This window comes from Vombatus ursinus, unplaced genomic scaffold, assembly GCF_900497805.2.
Source record: "Vombatus ursinus unplaced genomic scaffold, bare-nosed wombat genome assembly UNPS02014807.1, whole genome shotgun sequence".
Lineage (NCBI taxonomy): Eukaryota > Metazoa > Chordata > Mammalia > Diprotodontia > Vombatidae > Vombatus > Vombatus ursinus.
In genome coordinates this window covers 59,135,134-59,158,860 of record NW_020954585.1, presented here as the reverse complement: position 1 = coordinate 59,158,860, position 23,727 = coordinate 59,135,134, and the positions used below count along the sequence as shown (strand labels likewise).

Below are 23,727 nucleotides of genomic sequence, written 5' to 3'. Positions count from 1 at the left end.
GGGAAAGTCAATGACTTCTGTTTTGGATATGTCGAGTTTGAGATACGGGATGTCCAGGTAGAGAAGCCATGCAGGCAATTGGAGATGTGGGCCTGGCACTTAGAAGAAGAATGAGGACTGGGATATGTAGATTTGAGAATTGTCTGCATAAACATGACTGAACTGAAGGCAACTGATGACATCACTTAGAGCAAAGAATGCCCAGGACAGAGCAGAACATGCATGGTGATCCAGTAAACGAGACTGAGGAGAAGTCACACAGGAAGAAGCACTAGTTATGAAAACGATGCAAAGAGAGAGTAACAAGGAAGTGTGTCAACAATACCAAATCTTGCTGAGAAGTTAAGAAAGATTAGGACTGAGAAAAGGTTACTGGAACTAGTAGTTAAGAGATTGTTAATAACCTTGGAGAGAACAGTTTCATTCAAGTGGTGAGGTCAGAAGCCAGATTACAATGGGCTGAGAAGTGACTGGTAAGTAAAGTAGAGATAACAAGGATAGATAGCTTTTTCTAAGGATTTGACTGTGAAAGGGAAAAGATATGACTAGAGGGCATAGAAGGGTTAAGTAAAGGTTTTTTTTTAAGGCTGGGGAAGATCTGAATGTATTTGTAGGTAGGAGGAAAGGAGTCAGTGGATAAAGAGAAATTGAAGGAGAGAGGGTGTTTGAAGAGCGCAAGCTCTTTGGGGAACCAAGAACAGATGGGATCAAGGGCACAAGTAGAAAGCTTGGCCTTAATAAAGAGAATAAACACTTTTTTTCTCAGGGAGTAGCACAAAGGAGGAAAGAATGAAGGAAAATTTTGAGGGAATATGAGTTGTAGAACTGAGAAGAGGGAGCTTTAAATGGCCAGACAAATTATTTTTTCACCAAATTTTGAAGTAAGCTCCTCTGATGGAGGTGGGAAGGTATGCAGGGGTGGGGAACCTGCAGCCTCTAGGCACAATTTAATCTCCCAAGTATGAGGACTGACTGAATTGGAGAAGAAAACTGTAGCCAGGTGATGAATTCCTTGAGAAAGAAGGGAGGGAATTTCTGGATCATATGATCAGCTAGATAGAGGACTAGATATTTTCTTTGATTCTCACAATCACTCAGAGGTCTCCAACACAGAAATTATGCACCAAAGATACAGCAACTTCAGCTACCTGCATGGTCTAGACCACTAGAAATGGAAAAGAAGGTTTAAAAAAAACCCCAACAACTCCATGATCCAATAATACCTACCTTGGGCTCACTCAGCACTCCCTCCCTCACCTCCCACCATGCTACTGGCAACAAAGCTGCACTAGCTGATCTGATGCACAGAATTGTGACAAAACCTAATCACATGTTCTGGTCCTTCCTCCCTCTTCACAGTGCCTTGGAGAACCAGGCTCCAGGCTGTGGAAATTTTCTGGGGCTTCAGTAACCAGCTCTTTGGAAGCAATCTGTGTAGCAAAAGATCGCTGTATGAGAGTGGACAACAGAAGAAATGGGGTGGATCAAATGTCTTGTCTTGCAAATCACATCAAAGAAACAAACAAAGGACAACTGATTACAAAAGCAAATACACAGAAGTGAAGGAAAATCTAGAAGAAGAAAAGCAAAAAGCAATAACGTTAAAAGAAAACATGCTCTTGAATTCAAGCAAAATGTATTGATTGAAGACAGGATGTGTAGAAACAAACTAAAAAATTATAGGTCTCCCAGAAGAACATGACAAGAAATTAAAAAAAAGTACCCTAATCCATAATCCAAGAAATGATACCAGGAAACTTCCCAGAACTTCTGAACAGAGAAAAGACCAATAGAAAGAATGCCTCCAGAAAAAAACCCAAGGCCACAAATTTCAAGATGCATAATGGTAATATTTAACAATTTACTTCAGAAACAACAAATTCTGTAAGTGAGCAGGAGAAAGACTTTCAAATACAAAGGAAAGGAAATGTGAACAACACAAGACTGGCACCCATCAGAAAACTAAGGAGAGAATAGGATAATGTGTTCTGAAGATCAATGGCAATGAAGATGTAGCTCAGGTGACCTGGAAATCTGAGCTTACCCATAAAAGGAAAAAGATGGATGTTCAATAATAAAGAGGCATTCAAGACATCAAAAGAAAGCTACACCTGAAGAGGTTATTTGCTCCTTGAAAACCCTAGGCAACAGAAATTGACTTATCCATAGTCACTAATATGTGTTAAGAGTCAGAGCTTGAGCATAGTTTTACTGACTCCAAAGTCAGTAAAAAAGTCCAAAGTTTCCCACCCTGGCTAAATAACCAATAATATATCACGTAGAAAACAAAAATATATATGTATATATACACATATATATAAGAAAAAGATAACACAAAAAAACTTCAAATCTTATGCCATATGAAGATGTGTCTTCTAGTTATCATTATGTTTTCTTATAAAACTTATATGAAGGGCAGGGGAAGAAGAAGTGACAAAAGTGAGTTCTGAATACTTTGGGGATACATTTTCCAGAGAAGAACTGCTTTGATTACATCTTAATTCAATAGTTTATTTCAAGTTAAAGTTTCTTTTGTAATTTCTGATTAGAAGAGTGTAATTTTTAAAGTCATAGTAATTTTTTGAAAGAAAGAATACAACTGTTTAGAAAGTTGTTGAATTCCTCAGTAAAACCTCTTCAGTGGAAAGGATTCAAATGTAGCAAACTACTTTGTTTCACAAAGTTAAACACATGTTATGAACTCAAATTTATTTAAAATTAAACTCACTTTGTTTTGATATGAAAACCGAGATTCTATTAAGTCTAGGAAATAATTTCAAGATAATGATATGAAAATGACTACTGATTCACTTGTTTTGATTCAGGCAAAAAATAAAACTTCTCACACGGGGTTATTTCTAAAGACAAGAACTTGCTTATATAATAATAAAGAATAGCATGTTGTAGTTAAAAGACCACTGGACTGAGAGCCAGGGAGCTTGAGTCTTAGTTGCAGCTCTGACACTGAATAGCTGTTTGAACAAGATACCTCTCTGGGTCTCAGTTTCCTCATTTGTAAAATAAGGAGAATGAACTAGATGTCCACTAAACTCTCTTCCAGTTCCCTATGATCCTACAATTTTTATTCTCCAGATAGAATTTAAGTTCTTAAGGGGCAAGAGCTATTTTGTATTTATTTTTGTATCCCCAATGTCTAAAATAGGGCTTTGCATATAGTTGGAATGTAATGAATGTTATTGTATTGAAAAACATTGTCTAGTTCCATGACTGTGAAAAATCTAATAATTTCCAAAGTGGGAAATTTTGGGAATATGTAATGATTTGAAGTGAAAAAAAAATCTTTGGGGGCCAACATAATTCCACTAGGAGCTAATTTGAAAGATGAAGATGATTTTTATGCCAAAGATATAAAAACTAGAACTAAATCAACAGAGCATTGTTTTTGTTTTTTAGGCAATTGGGGTTAAGTGCCTTGCCCAGGGTCATACAGCTAATAAGTGTCAAGTGTTCAGTCTGAGGCTGGATTTGAACTCAGGCCCTCCTGACTTCAGGGCCCGTGCTCTATCCACTGCTCCACCTAGCTGCCCGAGAGCATTGTTATAGATATAATTTCCTTATTTCCAAAGAAATCTGCTTCCTGTAATACACAACTTAGCAGAAATCAACCTTTTTTTTTTTTTAGCAATTGCTACCAATTAAAAGATGATTAATTGAAAATATCAAATATAATCATGTTGCCATAATTAAATAACAAATATTTATTGCTCACATACTATGTACGAGATATTGTACCTTAATTTTAAAGTCAGAAAGTAATAAACACTTACCATTAACAGCTTTCTCGTAGTTTTTCCCTAGGTTTATTAAGTTCCGTAGCCCAGGATTGAACTGCTCCACTACATTCTGATAAACAAATAAATAAAAATCAGTTAAAAAGTAAACTAAGTACATGCATAGATTTTTACGTGTGAATTGACTGAATGTAACCGAGGACCCTAGACTATGTATGTACAAGTATAACTACTACCAATTAGAAAGTAAAGGGTATTGGTTTAAAAATAATTAATAGCATTTACTTTCTCACTTGGTTGAATAAGGGCACTTTTATTTGTCATGCTGTATGTAGCACTGGCACATTTCCAGGTGCCTAAGGGCTGGGTATGACCTACTACTATAAATGGTGTGCTTTTCAGACACTCAAGTCATTTATGTGAAGGTGTAACTCATATTGAGTACAGGTCCCTAAGGTTAAGGTTCTGTTTTGGTGTTTAAGCAAGTCAGGGGTTATAGTTCCAGTACAAAAAAAAAAAGAGACCAATCATTAGCTAACTTACTTGTTTGGTTGTGTTTAGTTCTACTGGCATAGAAACTGCTAAATCCTTTGGCTTTTATTATAGTGGAAAAGCTTTAAAAAAAAAATCCCAAAAAACTATGTCCTGTTTCACCCTTTAAAACATATGCCATCATGAAATGATACTTTTTTTTCCCAGATTGTCAATGGTATTTTTTGCCCTGTTCTAACAGAGCCAACACAGATGTTATAATCATAATTTCAAAAATGTCTACATCTACAACACAGATGGAGGTAGTGCTAAGACAAGTACAATGTTGATATTTTCTTAAATATAACCCTAAAATTACAATGGGGGGGGTCAGAAGTATAGAAAATATGAGGTTTTAAATGACACTATTGTTTTATACTCTAATTTCTTGATCAAAAACATTTAGTGTTTTTGTGACATAATTTTTCCATAGAATTTGCCTATTTATGTAAATTTCAAAGATTTTGCCTACAATTACCACATGCACATACCCAGAGTAATCAATTTCTGCCACAGAAAGGTGGAAATACTTCTTAAAGTATTTTGAAGATCATCTTCTTGACTATCCCTTGTATATTTTCTCCTAACAACCCTGAGTGATTAAGAATATTTATAAATATATATTAAACATTCCAAATTAAGCCATTTGATACTATTTATTACTCTAGTTTGGATGTATTTCATCTCTCTAGATGTCCAGACGGGGAAAAAAATGCAGGGGAGGGAGATGAGTGAGAAAAAATATCCAACACTCATAGAGCTAGATCTTCCATACATTTTTCTTTTCAGGATAAGATGAACCCTTCAGTAGAAGTTTGAATAAGAAATGCAGTCCAATATATATTTTTTATTTATTACTTTAAAATAATACATCAGTATTCTCACAAGTGAGAATTTCCTCAGAGGTAGTATTTAATCTTATAATATTCTTAATAGGCAGCTAGGTGACTCAGTGGATATAGTGCTGTGCCTGGAGTCAGGAAGACTTGAGTTGAAATCAAGCCTCAGACTAGCTGTATGACCCTGGGAAAGTCACTTAACCTGTTTGCTTAATCCACTGGAGAAGGAAATGGCAAACCACTCCAGTACCTTTGCCAAGAAACTCCCATAGACAGTACAGTCCATGGGGTCACAAAGAGTTGGACACAGCTGAACAACAACAATAATATTCTTGCTAGGTGGGTAGGTGAAACAAGGATTTTCCTCATTTTTTTTTGTAGCTATGGAAACTGAGGCTCAGTTTAAGAAACATGTACAACATCATATAATTAGAAACAGAAACACCTTGAGGGTAGGGACCATGCCTTAATAAAGCTTTTGCTAGGAGTGGTGAAGCATGCTTATAATCTCTGCAACTGGGAAGGCTGAGGCTGGGGGACTGCTTGAGCTTGGCAATTGGAGCTGCAGTGGGCTAAGGCAATGGGGTGTCTGCATAAGTCCAGTACCAACACGTTGAACCCCTAGGAGCAGCAGGGCTACCAGGCTGCCTAAGGAGGGGTAAACAAGCCAAGGTCAGAAAACAGAGCAGGGCAGGGCTATGTTTCTATGCCAATCAATAGTGGAATTGACCAGTGAGTGGTGCTGGAAAGATAGGGAGACGTAATCTTAAAGAAAAGCACTACCACTACACCACCACAATGCTTTGAATCTCCACCAGTACATAGCTCAATGTTCTGCATAGTGCTCATTATATTACAGAAGTCCAATTTGTCCTTTTTTCATTACATGATGCAGACTGCTCTTCAAATGACTTCCCAAATAAAGGAAAGATTGTTACTTGAAGCTTTTATATTCCTGTGAAAATAGTACTTTGAGGCAGATTGATGCAATGGAAGAAACATTAGCTAGATTGGGTACCAGAAGACCTGGACTCTTATCTCCAGCTCTACTGCTAACTTATGATGTGATCTTGGGCAAGCCAATTCACTTTTTTGGGACTCAGTTTCTTCCTCTATGAAATGATACAAAGTGATTCATTCCAGTACTAAGATTCTCTAGTTATATGAAATTTTGAGCTCAAGCTAAATTATTGAAAACTTGTTCAAGTAAAATAACTTAGCTAGGATCAGATGATTTTTTTCAATAAAATTAGTCTAAACATAATTTTTTCAGAGTAGCAACACAATGAGGTTGGAAGAAAATAGTTCAGAAGGGCCTGAAAGCTTAATGTGTATACTTTAGATTTTCACTATTTAAGGTCCAATTATAGAATCAAATTTAAAAAGAAACTTAGTAATCCTGGCCTCTTTGAGAGTGGAAAATCCATTTCTCTAGCTACTCTTGGCTATTAATCCAATTATTTTGGCTGCAGCACATTCAGTTTGGAACTCAGCAATAAACAAGTGCTTCTACCTTCCTCTTGTAACCCATAGAACTCTATAGTCCTAATATACTTATGAACTGAATAGATCCCCAAGTTGGAAGAGAAATAAATACAAGTAAAAACAGTATAATGTAGAACAGGAACTCCTATTTCAGTAGCTCAGCACTTAGGTAGTATTGGCAATGGTAGTTTACAAAGTTTAAATTGTTGAAATTTTACAGTTCAGAGGTATATTAGTCACAGAGAACAAACTGATTTCAAGAAAGGAATTTGGCTCAATGATTAAAGTGATCATGAGATACTGGGGTAAATTTAAGGGGGATTATTATTATTTTAAAATAGAGGATGCCCAAATCATTTTGGTTCAACAATAACTAATTGCTATACATCCTACCATCCGTTGCTTGGAGAGTAATTCCATTTGCTGTGCCAGTTTAAACCAGAATAGGTTACACACCCTCTTAGAGGGGAACATGGGCATGGTGTAGCTATGGTTACAAAATAACAAATTTGAGGGCTGGTTGATGGTGGGGAAAAGCAGGATATTCATGTACCCTACCTGAAACTTCTCCTTTTACTCAAAGGATGTTTACCTCACCCCTCAAAACTTAAGAGGATTTTTAAAAAGGGGTGGTGATGGAGAAACTGTTTCATTGCTTGAAATGATTCCTTCCTTTTTTGATTTTCACTTTATATTTTATGCTTAAAATTCTCAACATTGTACTAGAGAATTAGTGGCAATCCCTTTTTTCCCTCTATTATTTTCAAAATAAATATTGATAAATGAAGACTATTAGGAAGCTGTATTTCTACTAGGTTTTTAGGCTAGTCACATGAAGCCATAAATTTTATGCCATTCTCTGTAGAGCTTAACATCTTTTAAAGCAGAATAAATGCAGCCGTTTGATTTTTCTTAGCTTTATTTATCTTTTAAAGTAAAAGCTTTCTGCTATCACAACATGAAATTACTGAAATATGAAATACATAATTTACCACTTGAAACTATGTTCAAGAGAGTTACACTTAGTAAGCATCGGGCTTGCTTCATATGCCCTGTGGCAAAGACTAACACATACTAAAGTCCCTGCCATATACTCTAAAGCTAAACTAGTTAGTTTTTCCCTTAAAAAAAAGTGGGGAAAAGTAGTAAAATTGTCCTTGAGAGCTAACTTGTCTAGAGAACTAAGGCTGTGCCCATTGATGTACCTTCTGGTGGTCTAAGTACAAAAGTCATCTTAAGAGGCGTCTGGAGCTCCTCTTTCAGCTTTACCAGTGTGCCAGCATGGCCAATATAGGCAGGGAAGCTGTGGCCAACTGATGCAACTCTGTATCCTTGCTGAATATGCTGTCTATACTATAGTTAAGTAAACTTCCTTTTGTTAACTGCTGAGTGGTCTATGAATATCTTGTGTTGTTTTCAGTCTTGTCTGATTCTTCATGAAGCCATTTGGGGGTCTTCTTGGCAGATACTGGAGTGGTTTGCCATTTCCTTCTCCAGCTCATTTTATAGATGAGGAAACTAAAGCAAACAGGGTTAAGTGACTTGCCCAAGGTCACACAGGTAGTGTGATTTGGCAGATTTGAACTCAGGTCTTCCTGACTCTAAGCCCAGTACTCTCTCTATCCATGGTACCTAGCTGCCCCCTATGAATATCTTGCTTCATTTCAATCTTGAATATGAACCTTCAGACTACCCTCTGTCAGTCTTGATCTACATTTTCAATATCTGAGTTCTCTTTCCTTTTCTAACACTAACTCTCCATGACTAACATTTTACTTGATCTGTCAATATCATGAGTTTTGTATTGCAAAATTTAGACTTAAGTTGAAGAAAATAAGGAAAACCATCAGACTGTATAGGTAAGACCTAAATAACATCTCTTATGAATATGAAGTGGAAATGATGAATAGATTTAAGGGATTGGATTTGGTAGATAGAGTGTCTGAAGAACTACAGACAGAGGTTTGAAATAGTGCACAGGAAGCAGCAACAAATAACATCTCAAAAAGAAAAGCGAGAAAGCAAAATGGCTGTCTGATGAATTTTTTACAAATAGCTGAGGAAAGAAAACAAAAGGCAAAGAAGAAAGAGAAATATATATTCAACTGAATGCAGCATTCCAGAGAAATAGCAAGGAGAGATAAGGTTTTCTTAAATGAGTAATGCAAAGAAATAATACAAAATAATAGAATGGGAAAGACAAGAGATATCGTCAAGAAAATTAGAGATAACAAGGGAAAGTTTCATGTAAAATGAGTGTGATAAAAGACAAAAAATGGCATGGCTTTAACAGAAGCAGAAGAGATTAAGAAGAGGTGGCAAGAATACACAAAAGAACTATACAAAAAAGATCTTAACATTACCGATTACCATGATGGTGTGGTTACTGAGCTAGAGCCAGACATCCTGGAGAATGAAGTCAAGTGGGACTTAGAAAGCATTGCTAACAATAAGGTTAGTGGAGGTGACAGAATTCCACTTGAGCTACTTAAAATCCTAAAAAATGATGGTGTTGAAGTGCTGCTCTTAATACGCCAGCAAATTTGGAAAACTCAACAGTGGCCACTAGATTGGAAAAGATCAGTCTACATCCCAATCCTAAAGAAGGGCAATACCAAACAATGTTCAAATTACAGAACAACTGTATTCATTTCACACACCAGTAGGGTTATGCTTAAGGTTCTGCAAGGTAGGCTTCAGCAATGTGTGAACTGAGAATTACCAGAAGAGCAGGCTGCTTTTCAAAGAGGCAGAGGAACTAGAAATGAAATTGCCAGAATTTACTGGATTATGGAGAAAGCAAGGGAGTTCCAGGAAAACATCTACTTCTGCTTCATCGACTACACTAAAACCTCTGACTTTGTAGATCACAACAAAATATGGTAAATCCTCAAGGAGGATCATCTTACTTGTTTCCTGAGGAACCTGTATGTGGGTCAGGAAGCAACAGTTAGGACCAATCATGGAAGAACTGATTGGTTTAAGACTGGGAAAGGAATATAGCAAAGCTGTACACTGTCACCTTATTTATTTAACTTATATGCAGAGTACATCATATGAAATACCAGGCTGAATGAATGAAGAGCCAGAATTTAAAAATATCAACAATCTCAGATATGCAGATGATATCACTCTGATGGCAGAAAGGTAAGAAGAATTAAGAAGCCTCTTGATGAGGGTGAAAGAGGAGAGTGTAAAAGCTGGTTTGAAGCTTAACATAAAAAACAAAACAAACAAACAAACAAACAAAAAATAAGATCATGGCAACTAGTTCTATCATTTCCTGGCAAATAGAGGAAAAAGAAATAGTAGCAGTGTCAGATTTTATATTCTTGGGCTCAAAGATCACTGTAGATAGCCACTGCAGCCACAAAATTAAAAAAAAAATCTCTTGCTCCTTGGAAGGAAAGCTATGGCAAATCTGGACAGCATACTAAAAAGTAGACATCACCTTGCTGACAAAGGTCCCAGTACACAAAGCAATGGTTTTTCCAGTAGCAATGTATGGCTGTGAGAACTGGACTATGAGGAATGCTGAGCACTGCAGAATCAACACTTTTGAATTGTGATGCTAGAGAAGATTTTTTTTTTTGTTTTTGTTTTTACGGTAATTTTTTTTTTGTTTTCAACATTTATTTCCACAAGATTTTGAATTCCAAATTTTCACCCCATCCCACCCCTCCCCCCACCCCAAGATGGCATGCATTCTAAATACCCCTTCACTTAGTCTGCCTTCCCTTCTATCTCTTCCCCCCTTCTTTTATCCCCTTCCCCTTCAATTTTCCTGTAGGGCAGGATGGATTTCTGTACCCCATTTCCTGTATTTCTTATTTCCCAGTTGCATGTGAAAACATTTTTTTTAAACATGTGTTTTTAAAACTTTGGGTTCCAAATTTTCTCCCTTCCTCCCTCCCCATCTACCCTCATTAATAAGGCAAGCAACTAAATATAGGTTATATATTTGCAGTTATGCAAAACACTTCCATAGTAGACATGCTGTGAAAAGCTAATCCTATCCCACCCCCCCATTTATTCTATTCTTTTTTTTGACCCTGTCCCTCCTCAGAAGTATTTGCTTCTGATTACCCCCTTTCCCAATCTGCCCTCCTCTCTATCATTCCCCTACTCTCTTGTCCCCTTCCCCCCCCCCCATTTTCCTGTAGGGTAAGACAGATTTTCGCACCCAATTGAGTGTGTATGTTATTCCCTCCTTAAGTCAAATCCTATGAGAATAAGATTCACTCATTCCTTCTCACCTTCCCCATTTCCCCACCACTGTAAGAGTCTTTTTTTTCCTCTGGGTTTTTTTGTGTGTGGGATAATTTACCCTTTTCTACCTCTCCCTTTCTCCTTCTCCCAGTATATTCCTCTCTCACCCCTTAATTTTATTCTCCAGATATGACCCTTTCATTTTCAACTAACCTTGTGCCCTCTATCTATCTATATCTATACATATAATTTTTTCCCCTCCAACTACCCTAATAGTGACAAAGTTACATGAGTTACAAATATCATCTTTCCATGCAGGAATGTAAACAGTTCAACCTTAATAAGTCTCTTATGATTTTCTTTTTCCTGTTTACCTCTTCATGTTCCACTCGAGTCTTGTATTTGAAAATCAAATTTTCTATTCAACTCTGGTTTTTTCATCAAGAATGCTTGAAAGTCCTCTATTTCACTGAATGACCATTTTTTGCCCTGCAGTATTATACTCAGTTTTGCTGGGTAGGTGATTCTTGGTTGTAAGCCTATCTCCTTTGTTCTCCAGAATATTATATTCCATGCCCTGCGGTCCCTTAATGTAGAAGCAGCTAAATCTTGTGTTATCCTGATTGTGTTTCCACAACACTTGAATTGTTTCTTTCTGGCTGCTTGTCATATTTTCTCCTTGACCTGGGAACTCTGGAATTTGGCTACAATATTCCTAGGAGTTTTCCTTTGGGGATCTCTTTCAGGAGGAGATCGGTGGATTCTTTCAATTTCTATTTTGCCCTCTGGTTCTAAAATATCAGGACAGTTTTCCTCGATAATTTCTTGAAAGATGATGTCTAGGCTCTTTTTTTGATCATGGCTTTCAGATAGTCCAATAATTTTAAAATTCTCTCTCCTGGATCTATTTTCCAGGTCAGTTGCTTTTCCAATGAGATATTTCACATCGTTTTCTAATTTTTCATTCTTTTGGATTTGTTTTACAGTGTCTTGATTTCTCATAAAGTCACTAGCTTCCAATTGCTTTTATTCTAATTTTTAAGGAAGTATTTTCTTCAGTAATCTTTTGGACTTCCTTTGCCATTTGGCCAATTTTGCTTTTTAGGGCATTCTTCTCCTCATTGGCTTTTTGGACCTCTTTTGCCATTTGGGTTAGGCTATTTTTTAAGGTGTTATTTTCTTCAGTATTTTTTTGGGTCTCCTTTAGCAAGCTGTTGACTTGTTTTTCATGATTTTCTTGCATCACTCTCAGTTTTTCCTCTACTTCTCTTACTTGCTTCTCAAAATCCCTTTTGAGCTCTTCCAAGGCCTGGGACTGATTCATATTTTTCTTGGAGGCTTTGGATGTAGCTTTGGCTTTGTTGTCTTCTTCTGGTTGTATGTTTTGATCTTCTTTGTTACCAAAGTAAGATAATATAGTCTGACTCTTTTTGCGTTGCTTACTCATGATCCTGGCCAATTACTTGAGTTTTAAACTCTTTGTTAAGGTAAAAGTCTGCTTCCAATGTGAAGAGTGTATTGTCCCAAGCTTTGGGAGTTTGTACAGCTGTTTTCAGAGGTACTTCGAGGGACCTGTAAGTTTTCAGTTCCTCCAAGATGGTATGATAAGGGGTGAGGTGTTTTCTCTCCACCACCACAACAAGCTCCACCATGCCAGCGCTCCTCCTTGCCCCAGGATCGCCCCTCAGAACTGCAACCCAGATCCAAGCACCAGTAAATCAAGAGATTCCTACCTCAGCACTGGCAGACAGATCCTTGCAATTCCCCTCTGATCAGCCACTGGATTCCCCCTCAGTCTGTGGGCTGGAAGCTCAGGAAAAAGTTGTGGCCCTGGGCCATGCTCAAGACTTGGGGCTGAGACCTAGTTCCTCTGTCACTGCAGTCACAGACTTTTCCCACTGACCTTCTAAGTTGTCTTTGGCGTTCATGGGTTGAGAAGTCTGGAAACCATCACAGCTGCCCACGATTCAGTCCTCTGAGGCCTGCTCCAGGGTCTCTGCAGCCTGTGCGCACACACCAAACTGCGCTCCTCTCCCCGCCTGGCGTGATATACCTTTCTGATCAACCAGGCTGTCTTTGGCTGGAAATTTGTTTCACTCTGTCTTTTTGTGGGTTCTGCTGCTTTAGAATTTGTTTAGAGCCTTTTTTTAGGTATTTGGAGGGCTTTGGGAGAGAGCTCAAGACAGTCACTGCTTTTCCTCTGCCATCTTGGCTCTGCCCCCCAGAGAAGATTTTTGAGAGTCCCTTGGACAGCAAGGAGATCAAATCAGTCAACATTGAAAGAAATTAATTCTGACTATTCATTGGAAGAACAAATACTGAGGGTGAATTTGGCCACATAATGAGAAGATGGGATTCACTGGAAAAGACCTTGATGTTGGGAAAGATTGAAGGCGAAAGGAAAGGCAGAAGATGAGATGATAGATAATTTCATGGAAGCAATAAATATGAACTTGAGATAGGAGGACAGAAGGGTCTGGCATACTATGGTTCATGGGATCACAAAGAATCAGATATGACTGAATGATTGAACAACAATTTTTCAGTCACAAGAAGTTAGGGATTTTAAGAGGTGGAACAGAGGAGGGAGAATATGTCAAGCATGGAAGAAGAACCTGTGCACAGGTATGGAGACGGATGACAGAATGCCACATACAGGAAATAAAAAGTAGGTTGGTTTAGCTAGAATGCTAAGGATCTGGGGTGATAGAGGAGTGACGTGAAATCAGTCTGTAAAGATCAATTGGCCTTAGGTGCTGAACAGGAATCTGTACTTTATTCTAGAAGCAATAAATAGGCAGTATGGGCAATTGAAAGAACACTGGATTTGGAGTCAAAAGGCAAAAGTTTTAATTTTAGCTCTACCATTTACTTACCTGTGTTATCTTGGCCAAATTATTTAATTTCTCTCTCTCTTTTTTATTTGGCTAGGCAATGGGGTTAAGTGACTTGCCCAGGGTCACACAGCTAGTGAGTGTTATATGTCTGAGGCTGGATTTGAACTCAGGTCCTTCTGACTCCAGGGCTGGTGTTCTATTCACTGTGCCACCTAGCTGCCCCTATTTAATTTCTCTTGATTTCACTTTCCCCACTTGCAAAATGAAACAGTTGGACTTTGTGACCTCTAAAGTCCCTTCTAGTTCTCAATCTATGATTTTATAAAAATGTGCGTTACTCTGATTTCATAGAGTAGTTCTCAATTCATGGGTCTTATTGTGAATGAGAGAATAATCAGTTGATTACTTAGCAATAGGGAGCAACTAAAGTTTCAAGAACAAAAGACTGACCTGGTCAAGCCTCTCTTTTAGGAATATCGGTCTGGCAGCCGTGTGGAAGACATATTGAAGGGGAGAGAGATTTGAGGCAAAAAGACCACAATATGGGGCAAAGATACAGAGGATGGTCCAATAAAGGGAGTCAGAAGGGGTGGACAATTTTTTGTGGTAGTAAATAACTAGAAACAAAGTAGAAGCTCGTTATTTGGGGAAATGGCTACAGAATCCAGGGCCATCTCCAGTCATCCTGATCAATAGCTGGCCACTAGACCCAGATGGCTCCAGAAGAGAGTGAGGCTGGTGACTTTGCACAGCCCTCCCTCACTAAAATCCAATTCACTTTCCTGTCATGGCATCACCTCCCTGATGTCATGTCCTCTTTGAGAATGAAGGACAAAGAACAACAACAACACGTATATTGTAGAACCTGACTACAATGGAATATAACTCAGGTAGGAGAACCAGGAGAAAGTATTATCAGAGGCTTAGAGTCAGAAGACCAAAGTTCAAGTCCTAACTCTGACTCATACCAAGTCTGTGAATTCCTGGAGGGCAGGGGCTGTCTTTTGCCTCTTTTTGTATTCCCAACACTTAACACAGTGTCTGGCACATACCAGATACTTAATAAATATTTATTAACTGACTTATTGGCTATGTGACCAGGTGTAAGTTCTTCTACTTCTAAGACTATCAAGACAGAGAAGTTACTGTAACTGTACCAGGGGAAGGAGTATCAGCATTGGGGATTCTCTATGCCAATGACATCACAGGTCTAAGCCAAAGAAATCTATTTTAAAATGACTATTAAGAGTACTAGACATTTTAAAGGTTATTCGTTAGCCAACTAGCAATATGGCTATTTTCCTAAACAAATTTTGCTCCCATCTTTTTACAAGTCAAATGTTTATTAAACACCTACTCTGTAAATGGTATTATGCTAGTTGTTGTTGTATTGGTGGGTCAAAGTGCGTGTGCAGTTTTCTAGCCCTTTGGGAAAAGTTACAAATTTTTCTCCAGAATGGTTAGGCTAGTTCACAGTTGCACCAATAGTTATTAGTGTACTTATTTTCCCACAACCCCTACAGCATTTGTCATTTTTTTTGTCATCTTAGCTAATCTGATGGGTGTGAGATGATATCTTAGGGTTGTTTTAATTTGCATTTCTCTAATTATTAGAGCATTTTTATATGACTATTGATAGCTTTGATTTCTTCCTCTGAAAACTGCCTGTTTATATCTTTTGACCAGTTATCAACCGGGGAATGGCTCCCATTTTTATAATTTGGCTCTGTTCTCTATATATTTGAGAAATGAGACCTTTTTCAGAGAAACTTGCTACAATCTCCCAGTTTCCTACTATGTTTCTTCTAATTTTGGCTGCATTGGTTTTGTTTGTGGAAACTTTTTTAATTTTCTGTAATCAAAATTACAAAAATCAAAATTTTGAACTGAAAGAGCCCTCAGAGATAATCTAGTCCCAGCCCCTCATTTTACAGGGTAGCAACTGATCTCCTCCCATTCTTCCTTATTCACTCTCTGTCCTAAAAAAGATTAGTTTTGATTAATTGTTTCTTATGGGGTAAATGAAGACATTTTATAATTCCTCCTCTCCCCCACTATTGCTTTAAAGAAAACATTCTGGAAAGGAATTTTAAATTCTGCATATAAAGTGACTAAAATATCACACTCCTTGATTCAGAGATTTTACTGCTAGGCACCTACCCTAAGATGACTACTGACAAAAACAAAGGCTCTATATACGTCAAAATATTTATGGCATGTAGACCACTTTTTCACCCATTGATAGGGGAATGGCTAAACTAAAACAATCTTTGAATGTAAAGGAATAAACTGTGTTTTAAGAAAAGATGATCATGATGAATACTGAGAAGCATACAAAGACTTGCATGAACTGGTGCAAAATAGAGGCAAACAATCAAAATTGAATGTTGCAAAATTATATAGAGCAAGTTGAGCCTTAAAGAAGAAACAGGAGATTATATCTTCTTCCTCTCTCCCTCGACTTTGCAGAGGTACATATATTATCAGATTTTTTTCAATTGGTTGATTGATTTTGCTATATTACTTTTTATCTTCTCTCTTGGTTATAGAGATTGTTCTCTGGGAGGAATACAGGGGTAAATGTGGATGATGTAAAACCAAAAAATAATAAAAGTTCATGTTAAAGAAAGATAAGTAAAAAAAGTGTCTGGCCAGGTAAGGATAAAACATGCATTTAAAAGATTGGGGATCACTAAGCAAAAATTAGATGACTATTTGTTACATATCTTGCAGACTAAACATTCATTCCAATACAAACTGGATTAGATGGCTTCTGAGGTCTCATCCAACCATGAGATTTTGATCTAAGGGACATGAATAATGTTATTAAAATCACAGGACTCAGAGCAGAAAGGGATCTCAGATCATCTATATTAATCTCTCCTATTTTTTTTTCCAGATGAGAAAACTTATCTGTGCAGAGGAGTCAATCAACTTGGTCAAGGTCACAAAAGTAAGGTGCAAGGTTGAAATTGAAAACCAGATCCCTTTGATTTCAAATCCTGCCTATTTTTTCCTCTGTACCTCCTCTGCTGCTTGTTGATATCATTACTCTGTTTATACCACTTTCCTCTAATTAATAAGTAAATTTAGGAAAAGGGAAGCTCTGCTTGTAAACAGATGCTTCTTCTGAAATATGATTTCTGCAGCACGGAATGGTAAACATGGAAAATTAGAATAAGATGGAGAAGCTGGACAAAATAATTTTATCTAAAGTTTTTTGAATTTTAAAATTAGAAATGTTCACATAAATTTGTAAATGCCAAAATGCATTCTGAAGCAAAATGATTTTTTATTATCTACCAATCTGGACTATTTTATATCTTTTGAGGAACAATATGTTAGTTTTTACATTATATATCAAGATTAAAAACTAAGATAATGAAATATCTCTAATAAATTTTTTTCCATTGATATCATAGGATCTAGAGTCAGGAGGCATTCCTCAGAGATTAGTTTAATCCCTTAATTGTCCAGATAGGGATTGAGACTCTTCCATTCACAAAATTAGATCTCTACCACCTATTCTACCTACCTCAAAGAATCCTTATAAACTATCAAATACATAATGTGAAAAGTTTCTGACATGCACAAATTTTAACAAGATTGAAATATATTCAATAAATCCAACAAAATTTTATAAGTATACAAATTGATTCAGAAGATAACAGAATAAATTATGTTATTAAAACATATGCTATTTGATCATTTGTATTTATTGATAGCTTGTAAATTTATACATATGATTAACTCCCTCCTCAAAATCCCCAATATAATATCTACTTAATAGGTTTACTGTTCAGATACGATGAGATACTATGGAAGCACTTTGAAAAGATGAAAGCTCTATACACATGAAAGACAATTGTTACAGAGAAAAGAGTCTTGGACTGACTTACTAATTAGGTATGTTTGGGCAAGTTAACTTTTCTTTGCCTCAGTTTCCTCATGCATACAATGGAAATAATATTATATGAACTACCTATACCTCATAGAGTTACTATGGAGATAAGCATTTTGTAAATCCTCAAGAGCCATATAAATAAAAACTATTACTACTGGGTTGCTTGAAATGTTTCTTCTTTCATTTGGAAGGTTTTTCAATTGACATTTTTACTTCCATATAATTTTATCTCTTATTTTGATGGAGAATATTTTTATTTCTTTTCTTTTTTTTAAATAGTAACACAAGAAATTCAGGAATTGATTTCTTTGAGGAACAAGAGGAATTTTCCTTTACTTTCAGATAAGGCCATTCTTATTTAGGCAGAGATAACAACTTTTTAAAAACCCTGGTCAGTTATTTTTGTGTGTCAGCTTTTAAAAATGCATCTGATTGATAATCTCTCATTAGGAGCTGAAAAAAATCAGTCTTTTTTTTTTTAAGGCAATTGGAGTTAAGTGACTTGCCCAGGGTCACACAGCTAGGAAGTGTCAAGTGTTTGGTCTGAGGCCCTATTTGAACTCAGGTCCTCCTGACTTCAGGGCCAGTGCTCTATCCACTGCGATACCTAGCTGCCCCACCTAGCTGCCCCCAAAATCAGGCTTTTCAAGAACTGAATTGATGATTTCATCTTTAGTGTTCATTTTCATCACAGATTGATGTCCTCATGGGTGATTTTTCATCATTTAAGTCAGAGAAGTGTGGTCAAGATTTATGCGTAATGCACAATGTTATATGACACTGTATATATCAGTAGCACTTTAAAATAATGTATCTGGATCATTAGAGATGTATGTCTTCATAGGTAAGTCAGCTATATTTGGCTGCTTTTTATCTTAGCTAACACATTGGAAAGCACTGCTGATACAGCCTATGGCCCAGTGGGCCAATTAGGTAAGAAAATTGAGTGTGTGGCAACAAGGCCACTGCCTCCAGCTTCATTAGATCATATTAATAACTCTCCAACCCATAATCACTAGACTTAGCTTCTACCTAGTGAACCATAACAGGCCTTCAGAAGGAGAAATATCAGAGCTTTCCCTAAAGATTATGGATGGCCAGACTGGTTTTTTTCCATGAGGTCACTTTCTTAGATCCTGCCTTGTGTATTAGATTAGACATCTTGCCTTTCCACAAAAAATTCCAAGTATTTATACCTTTTACTTCCTGGGCCCCTGGGAAACATGAGGCACATGTTTACAGAAATTAAAAAAACCAAACACCTGTGAAAACTTTAAATCACCCAGAGAAATTAGTGATACATTTCCCTTTCTGAACACTTGGAAAAATCAATAAAGCATCCATACTCATAATTTTGGTGATTTTTTCCTATATTAATTAGAACTCAATTAAAATGTGTGTTATAGCACTTGAAAATAGGCCCTTTTTAAACCAGCAAATCCAATAGCTATACTGCCCAGTTTGAAGTTGTCTTAACAGCTATTCTCAGGAAAAGGAACTTGGTTTCAAGGTGAAAATATAGGGCCACTTTCTTAGGAAGATTTCATTAAAAACTGTTAGCTGCAAACAAAGAGTAGAGCTTTCTTACTGGCCTAAACATCCTCTTGAACTCTTCTTCTTTTCATCTTTTTCTACTACATATGAGGGTTTCTGATTGGTAAGAAATTATTCCAGCAAAAACTTCTCCCCGATTCAGTGTAGGAAGGTCACAGTGGGAAAGAAGCATTGGTGGCAAATAACGTAAAGGTGAATAATGTCAGACATGGCTGGCCAGTGTGTTGGCCTGCTTTGTTGAAATAGACTTCTTTGGTATAACTGAGGGTTCTCTTGCTGGATGGTGAGGGAATGAGGACTATGAAGGTATACTGCCATGACAAAAACATCAGTAGGTTTGGTGACATCAGACTTAGGAAACTCTTATCAGACTCTGTTGCTTTGACGTCCCTGAATAGCACAAAAGACACTGGAAGGTCTTGGTGCAGCACCAAAGAGGAGATGTTGCTTACATACTGAACAGCTAACTGCTTCACTGCCCAATTGAGACCTAAGGGTCTCTTTCCCATTAGTGTGTCACCTGGATTGGTTCAAAACAGTCCTGGAAGGATTTATGTGATTTAGAGTTTCTTTGGAATAGATTGGGGCCCTCAGATGTAGTCAGTCAGTCAATAAATATTTATTAAGCTTCTACTATGTGCCAGGCATTACGCTAAGTGCTAGAGACACAAAAATGAAAAAAGATAGTTTTTGCACAGCATAATGGGGAAAGATACTGCACAAAAGAAAGCTGAAAAGTTGGTGAAGGGCATCTCCTGATGCTGGGGCCTGGTGAGTCAGAGAAGTCCCAAAGTAGTGCAGCCAGGTGAGAAATGAGCAATCTGGTTTGGTGTATCCCATGACAGCTAAGACCCTTTTACAAAAAATTGCTAAGCCACACTAATCTAGACCTTTCAGGGAGCTAGTGTCAAGGAAAGGGGTGGCCTTACTGGTCTGTGCAGATCAATTCACAAAAAAAACATCCCCATATGTTTTAAGAGTAAACAGATTTTTAAAAATTTGAATAATTTAGTACCAAAGTTCCGAATTCTCCACCTCTTACTGTCAAAGTAACAGGAGATGTTCTGAGGTTTGGAATGTGTAGTTGAATAAAACAGAATACACTAAACATCCTATTTGCCAAAAATAAAAGGAAAAATGCTTGACCACCATTCAGGATAGCTATTTTTTACCCAGTATTAAGATACATGGGCAGCCAGATGGCATGGTGGATAGAGCACTGGGCTTGGAGTTAGGAAGATTCATCTTCCTAAACTTAAATCTGGCCTCAGACACTTACTAGCTGCTTGACCCTGGGCAAGTCACTTAACCTTGTTTATCTCAGTTTCCTCATCTGTAAAATGAGCTGGAGAAGACTCCAGTATTTTTGCCAAGAAAACCCCAAAGGGGGTCAAGAAGAATCAGACCCCACTGAACAACAATGAAGACAAATAATGTAAATGTTTGTTACAAAAGAATTGTGTTCTAGTTCTGCTAATGAACACTTGACAAAATAACAGAATTAACTCAGTTCAATGCAATATCCAGTTTTGTTTCTAGAATACTGACAAACAAGTCAATATTAACATTTATTAAGCACTTACTATGTGCCAGGCACTGTGTTAAATTCTGGGGATACAAAGGCCCCAAACCAAATAAACCAAGTAATAGATAACCCGGCCTCCTCCTAGGGGTTTTCTGGCTTCTTAGACTTACTCACTTCAATGAACTCTTTAATGTAGTGACAACGGCCTCCCTGCTGTCCCCCTTGCACAAGACAATGCATCTCCAGTCCCTGATCTCAAGTGGTTCGAATTCCAATGTAGAAGACAAAATATAATCAACTATATACACTCAAGATATACATAGGATAAACTGGAGAGCCTCAGAGGGAAGACACTAAGATTAAGGAAGGTTGAGAAAGGCTTCTCATAGAAGGAAAGAATTTAGCTGAGGCTTTGCAGGAAGCCATTGAAATAGGAGATAAGAGGTGAGAGAAGAATTCCAAGCATGGGAAACAGATGGTCAGAGAAAATACCCAAAATTGGGAGATGGAGTGTTGTGTTTGAGGAACAAGGAGGACAGTGTCATTGGAGTAGGTGGGTGGGGGGCTTGAAAGACAGGAAGGGGGCAGATCATGAGAGACTTTGAATGTCAAATAGAAGATTTTATATTTGATCGAACAGTAGACTATTGGTGTAGAATGAAGCATCTTCTGTCAGACATAGTCAATGTGCCAATTTATTTTTGCTTAATTGTACTTCTTTGTTACAAAGGAGGGTTCTGTGGTATGGGCAGTGGGGGGAGGAAAGGGGTTATGGGGAAGTGACACTGATGGAAAAAAGCATCAATAAAACATTAAAAATAAAGTTACTGAATCAAAGAAAATGCAATGGCTGTTGAAGGGATCCAATTTCACTACTGGGTTGCAAAATGTGATTCTATTTTAAATACTAGAAAAAGGTTTTACATTTGGTTACAGGGTAAGATCATCAATTTTTTTTTTTTTTTTTTTACCTAGAGCTTAAAGGCAGAAAATTACACTGGTTCATGGTCCATAGGGTGCTATAGTTATGGGCCAACGCCAAAAAAGCTTTCAAGTGGTAGAAAGTGGACATTTTTACTCTTGGCAGTTAGCAAGTTTTAGACTTTATAAGGATGGCAGATCTACACTAGTTCCTGACTTAGGCAATGATTTGTGGGTACTGTTCCTTTTAGATCTTAGACTTCAATTGAGGAGGACTAGCTATCTATAAGTAACAAATGATCTGAATTCACTCAATTCCCCATATTTAAAAAAAAAGTTAAAAAAACCCTTTTAATTAGGGTTTTTTTTTTTGTTTTAGTTGACCTATTTAAAAATTTCTGCTTCTATTGCCTTAACTAATGTTCTCAAACAAAAGGTAATAAGTTAAATATAAAACAATCATAATACAATTTAGGATAAAAATGAGATGGAGAGGCAAAAAAATGTTAGGAGATTGAAAACAGGAAAAATCACTTCCAGCTTTGAATGGAAGAGGAAGATTAGTGACTGCTTCATTAAGAAGTAGTACCTGGGGCAGGTAGGTGTGGAAGTGGATAGAGCACCGGTTGTGGAGTCAGGAGGACCTGAGTTCAAATTTGGCCTCAGACACATGATACTTGCTAGCTGTGTGACCCTGGGCAAAGCACTTAACCCTAATTGCCTTGCAAAAAAAAAAAAAAAAGTAGTACCTGAATTGGGGCTTAAAGAAGAAATGATATTTCAACAGAGATTGGTGGGGGTAGGAAATATGGTAATGGGAATTCTAGGTAAATGGTATGGTATGAATGCAGATACAAAATAGAGTAGGAGAAATTTGAGCAACCATGAAGAATCCTTGCAGGAGTACAGAGTACATTAAGGGGGTATAATTTAAGATGAGGCTAGAAAGTATGTTAGAGCCTTGAATATCAGGCAAATGATTCCATACTGCATTCAAGAGCTGACAGAGAGGTTATGGGAGGTTTTGAGCAGGAGAACAATAATTAGACCTGTGCATTAAGAATATTACTCTAACATGGTTATATAGGAAATAATGGAGTCTAGAGACCTTGGAGAAGTTGGAAGGCTACTATGTAGATGTTGTTGCTGTAGTTGTAGTTGTAGTCGTAGTAGTAGCAGAAGCAGTAGCAGTAGCAGTAGCAGTAGTAGTAGTAGTAGTGGTAGTAGTAGTAGTAGTAGTTGTAGTCATAGTAGTAGCAGAAGCAGTAGCAGTAGCAGTAGTAGTAGTGGTAGTAGTAGTAGTAGTAGTAGCAGAAGCAGCAGCAGCAGTAGTAGTAGTAGTAGTAGTAGTAGTAGTAGTAGTAGTAGTAGTAGCAGCAGCAGCAGCAGCAGCAGAAGCAGGCTAAACATTTGAGTTTGTTAACTGGCTGGATATGAATGGTGAGAGAGTGAGGTGTCTGAGATGATTCCAAGGTTTTGTGTCTGGAGGATGTGAATAAGCAGAGGCAATATGGTACTGTGGAGTGAGAACTGGCTTTAGGGTCTGGAGGACCTGGCTTCAAGTTCTGCCTCTGATACATGGGGGCTGCATGGTCCTGGGCAAGTATTTAATCTCTAATTGCACCAAGCAATTATCTAAGTGTATAAGGTCCAGAGTTGGTGTTTACCTGCATTACTAGAGGAAATTTGCTCATTAGGAATCATTTAAACTAGTGAAATCACAGGTCTACAACATCCTCTTCCCCAAACAAAAACAAAAAGTACTGTACATGGCAAAAAAGAACTGATTTAAGACAATTTGCTAGTCCATAGTCTTCCAGAACCACCTTCTTAATATAAAGTGTGGAAAATGTTACCACTTCCATTATTAACTATTTTTAAACATGAAGGTGGCATTTGGTGCTCAAAATAGGTTTAAAACTATGAGTCCTTAACTTAGAACATAACATCAGGAGGCCTATTTTGTTTATTCAATTTGATTAGTGCAAAGTTCAAAAATGTTTTGAAGACGGTGTTTCACTATACTTTTTAGATAAGCCTTAAAAATGTCCACCCTAGTCATACTTATCCAGTTATTGCAGATGTCAGAGTAATCTCAAGGTTTATTTGACTAAAGCTGTAATATTATTACAGAAAAATGACCCAATAACATTGCAGATTTTAAAGTGGC

The 23,727-nt window shown here is 37.3% G+C and overlaps 1 protein-coding gene across 3 annotated transcripts in view; it reads right to left on the bottom strand.

The window, feature by feature from the left end:
• The window catches only part of LOC114052109 (brain-specific angiogenesis inhibitor 1-associated protein 2-like protein 1), a 132,223-nt gene that overhangs the window by 92,949 nt on the left and 15,547 nt on the right, over positions 1 to 23,727 (bottom strand). For all 3 annotated transcript variants that reach the window (XM_027874591.1, XM_027874590.1, XM_027874592.1), the window contains exon 2: positions 3,789 to 3,864. Coding sequence is in view for 2 of the 3 variants with exons in the window: in XM_027874590.1 (XP_027730391.1) it covers positions 3,789 to 3,864 (76 nt within the window). In the remaining variant the exon portion in view is untranslated. The remainder of the gene's footprint in view (positions 1 to 3,788; positions 3,865 to 23,727) is intronic.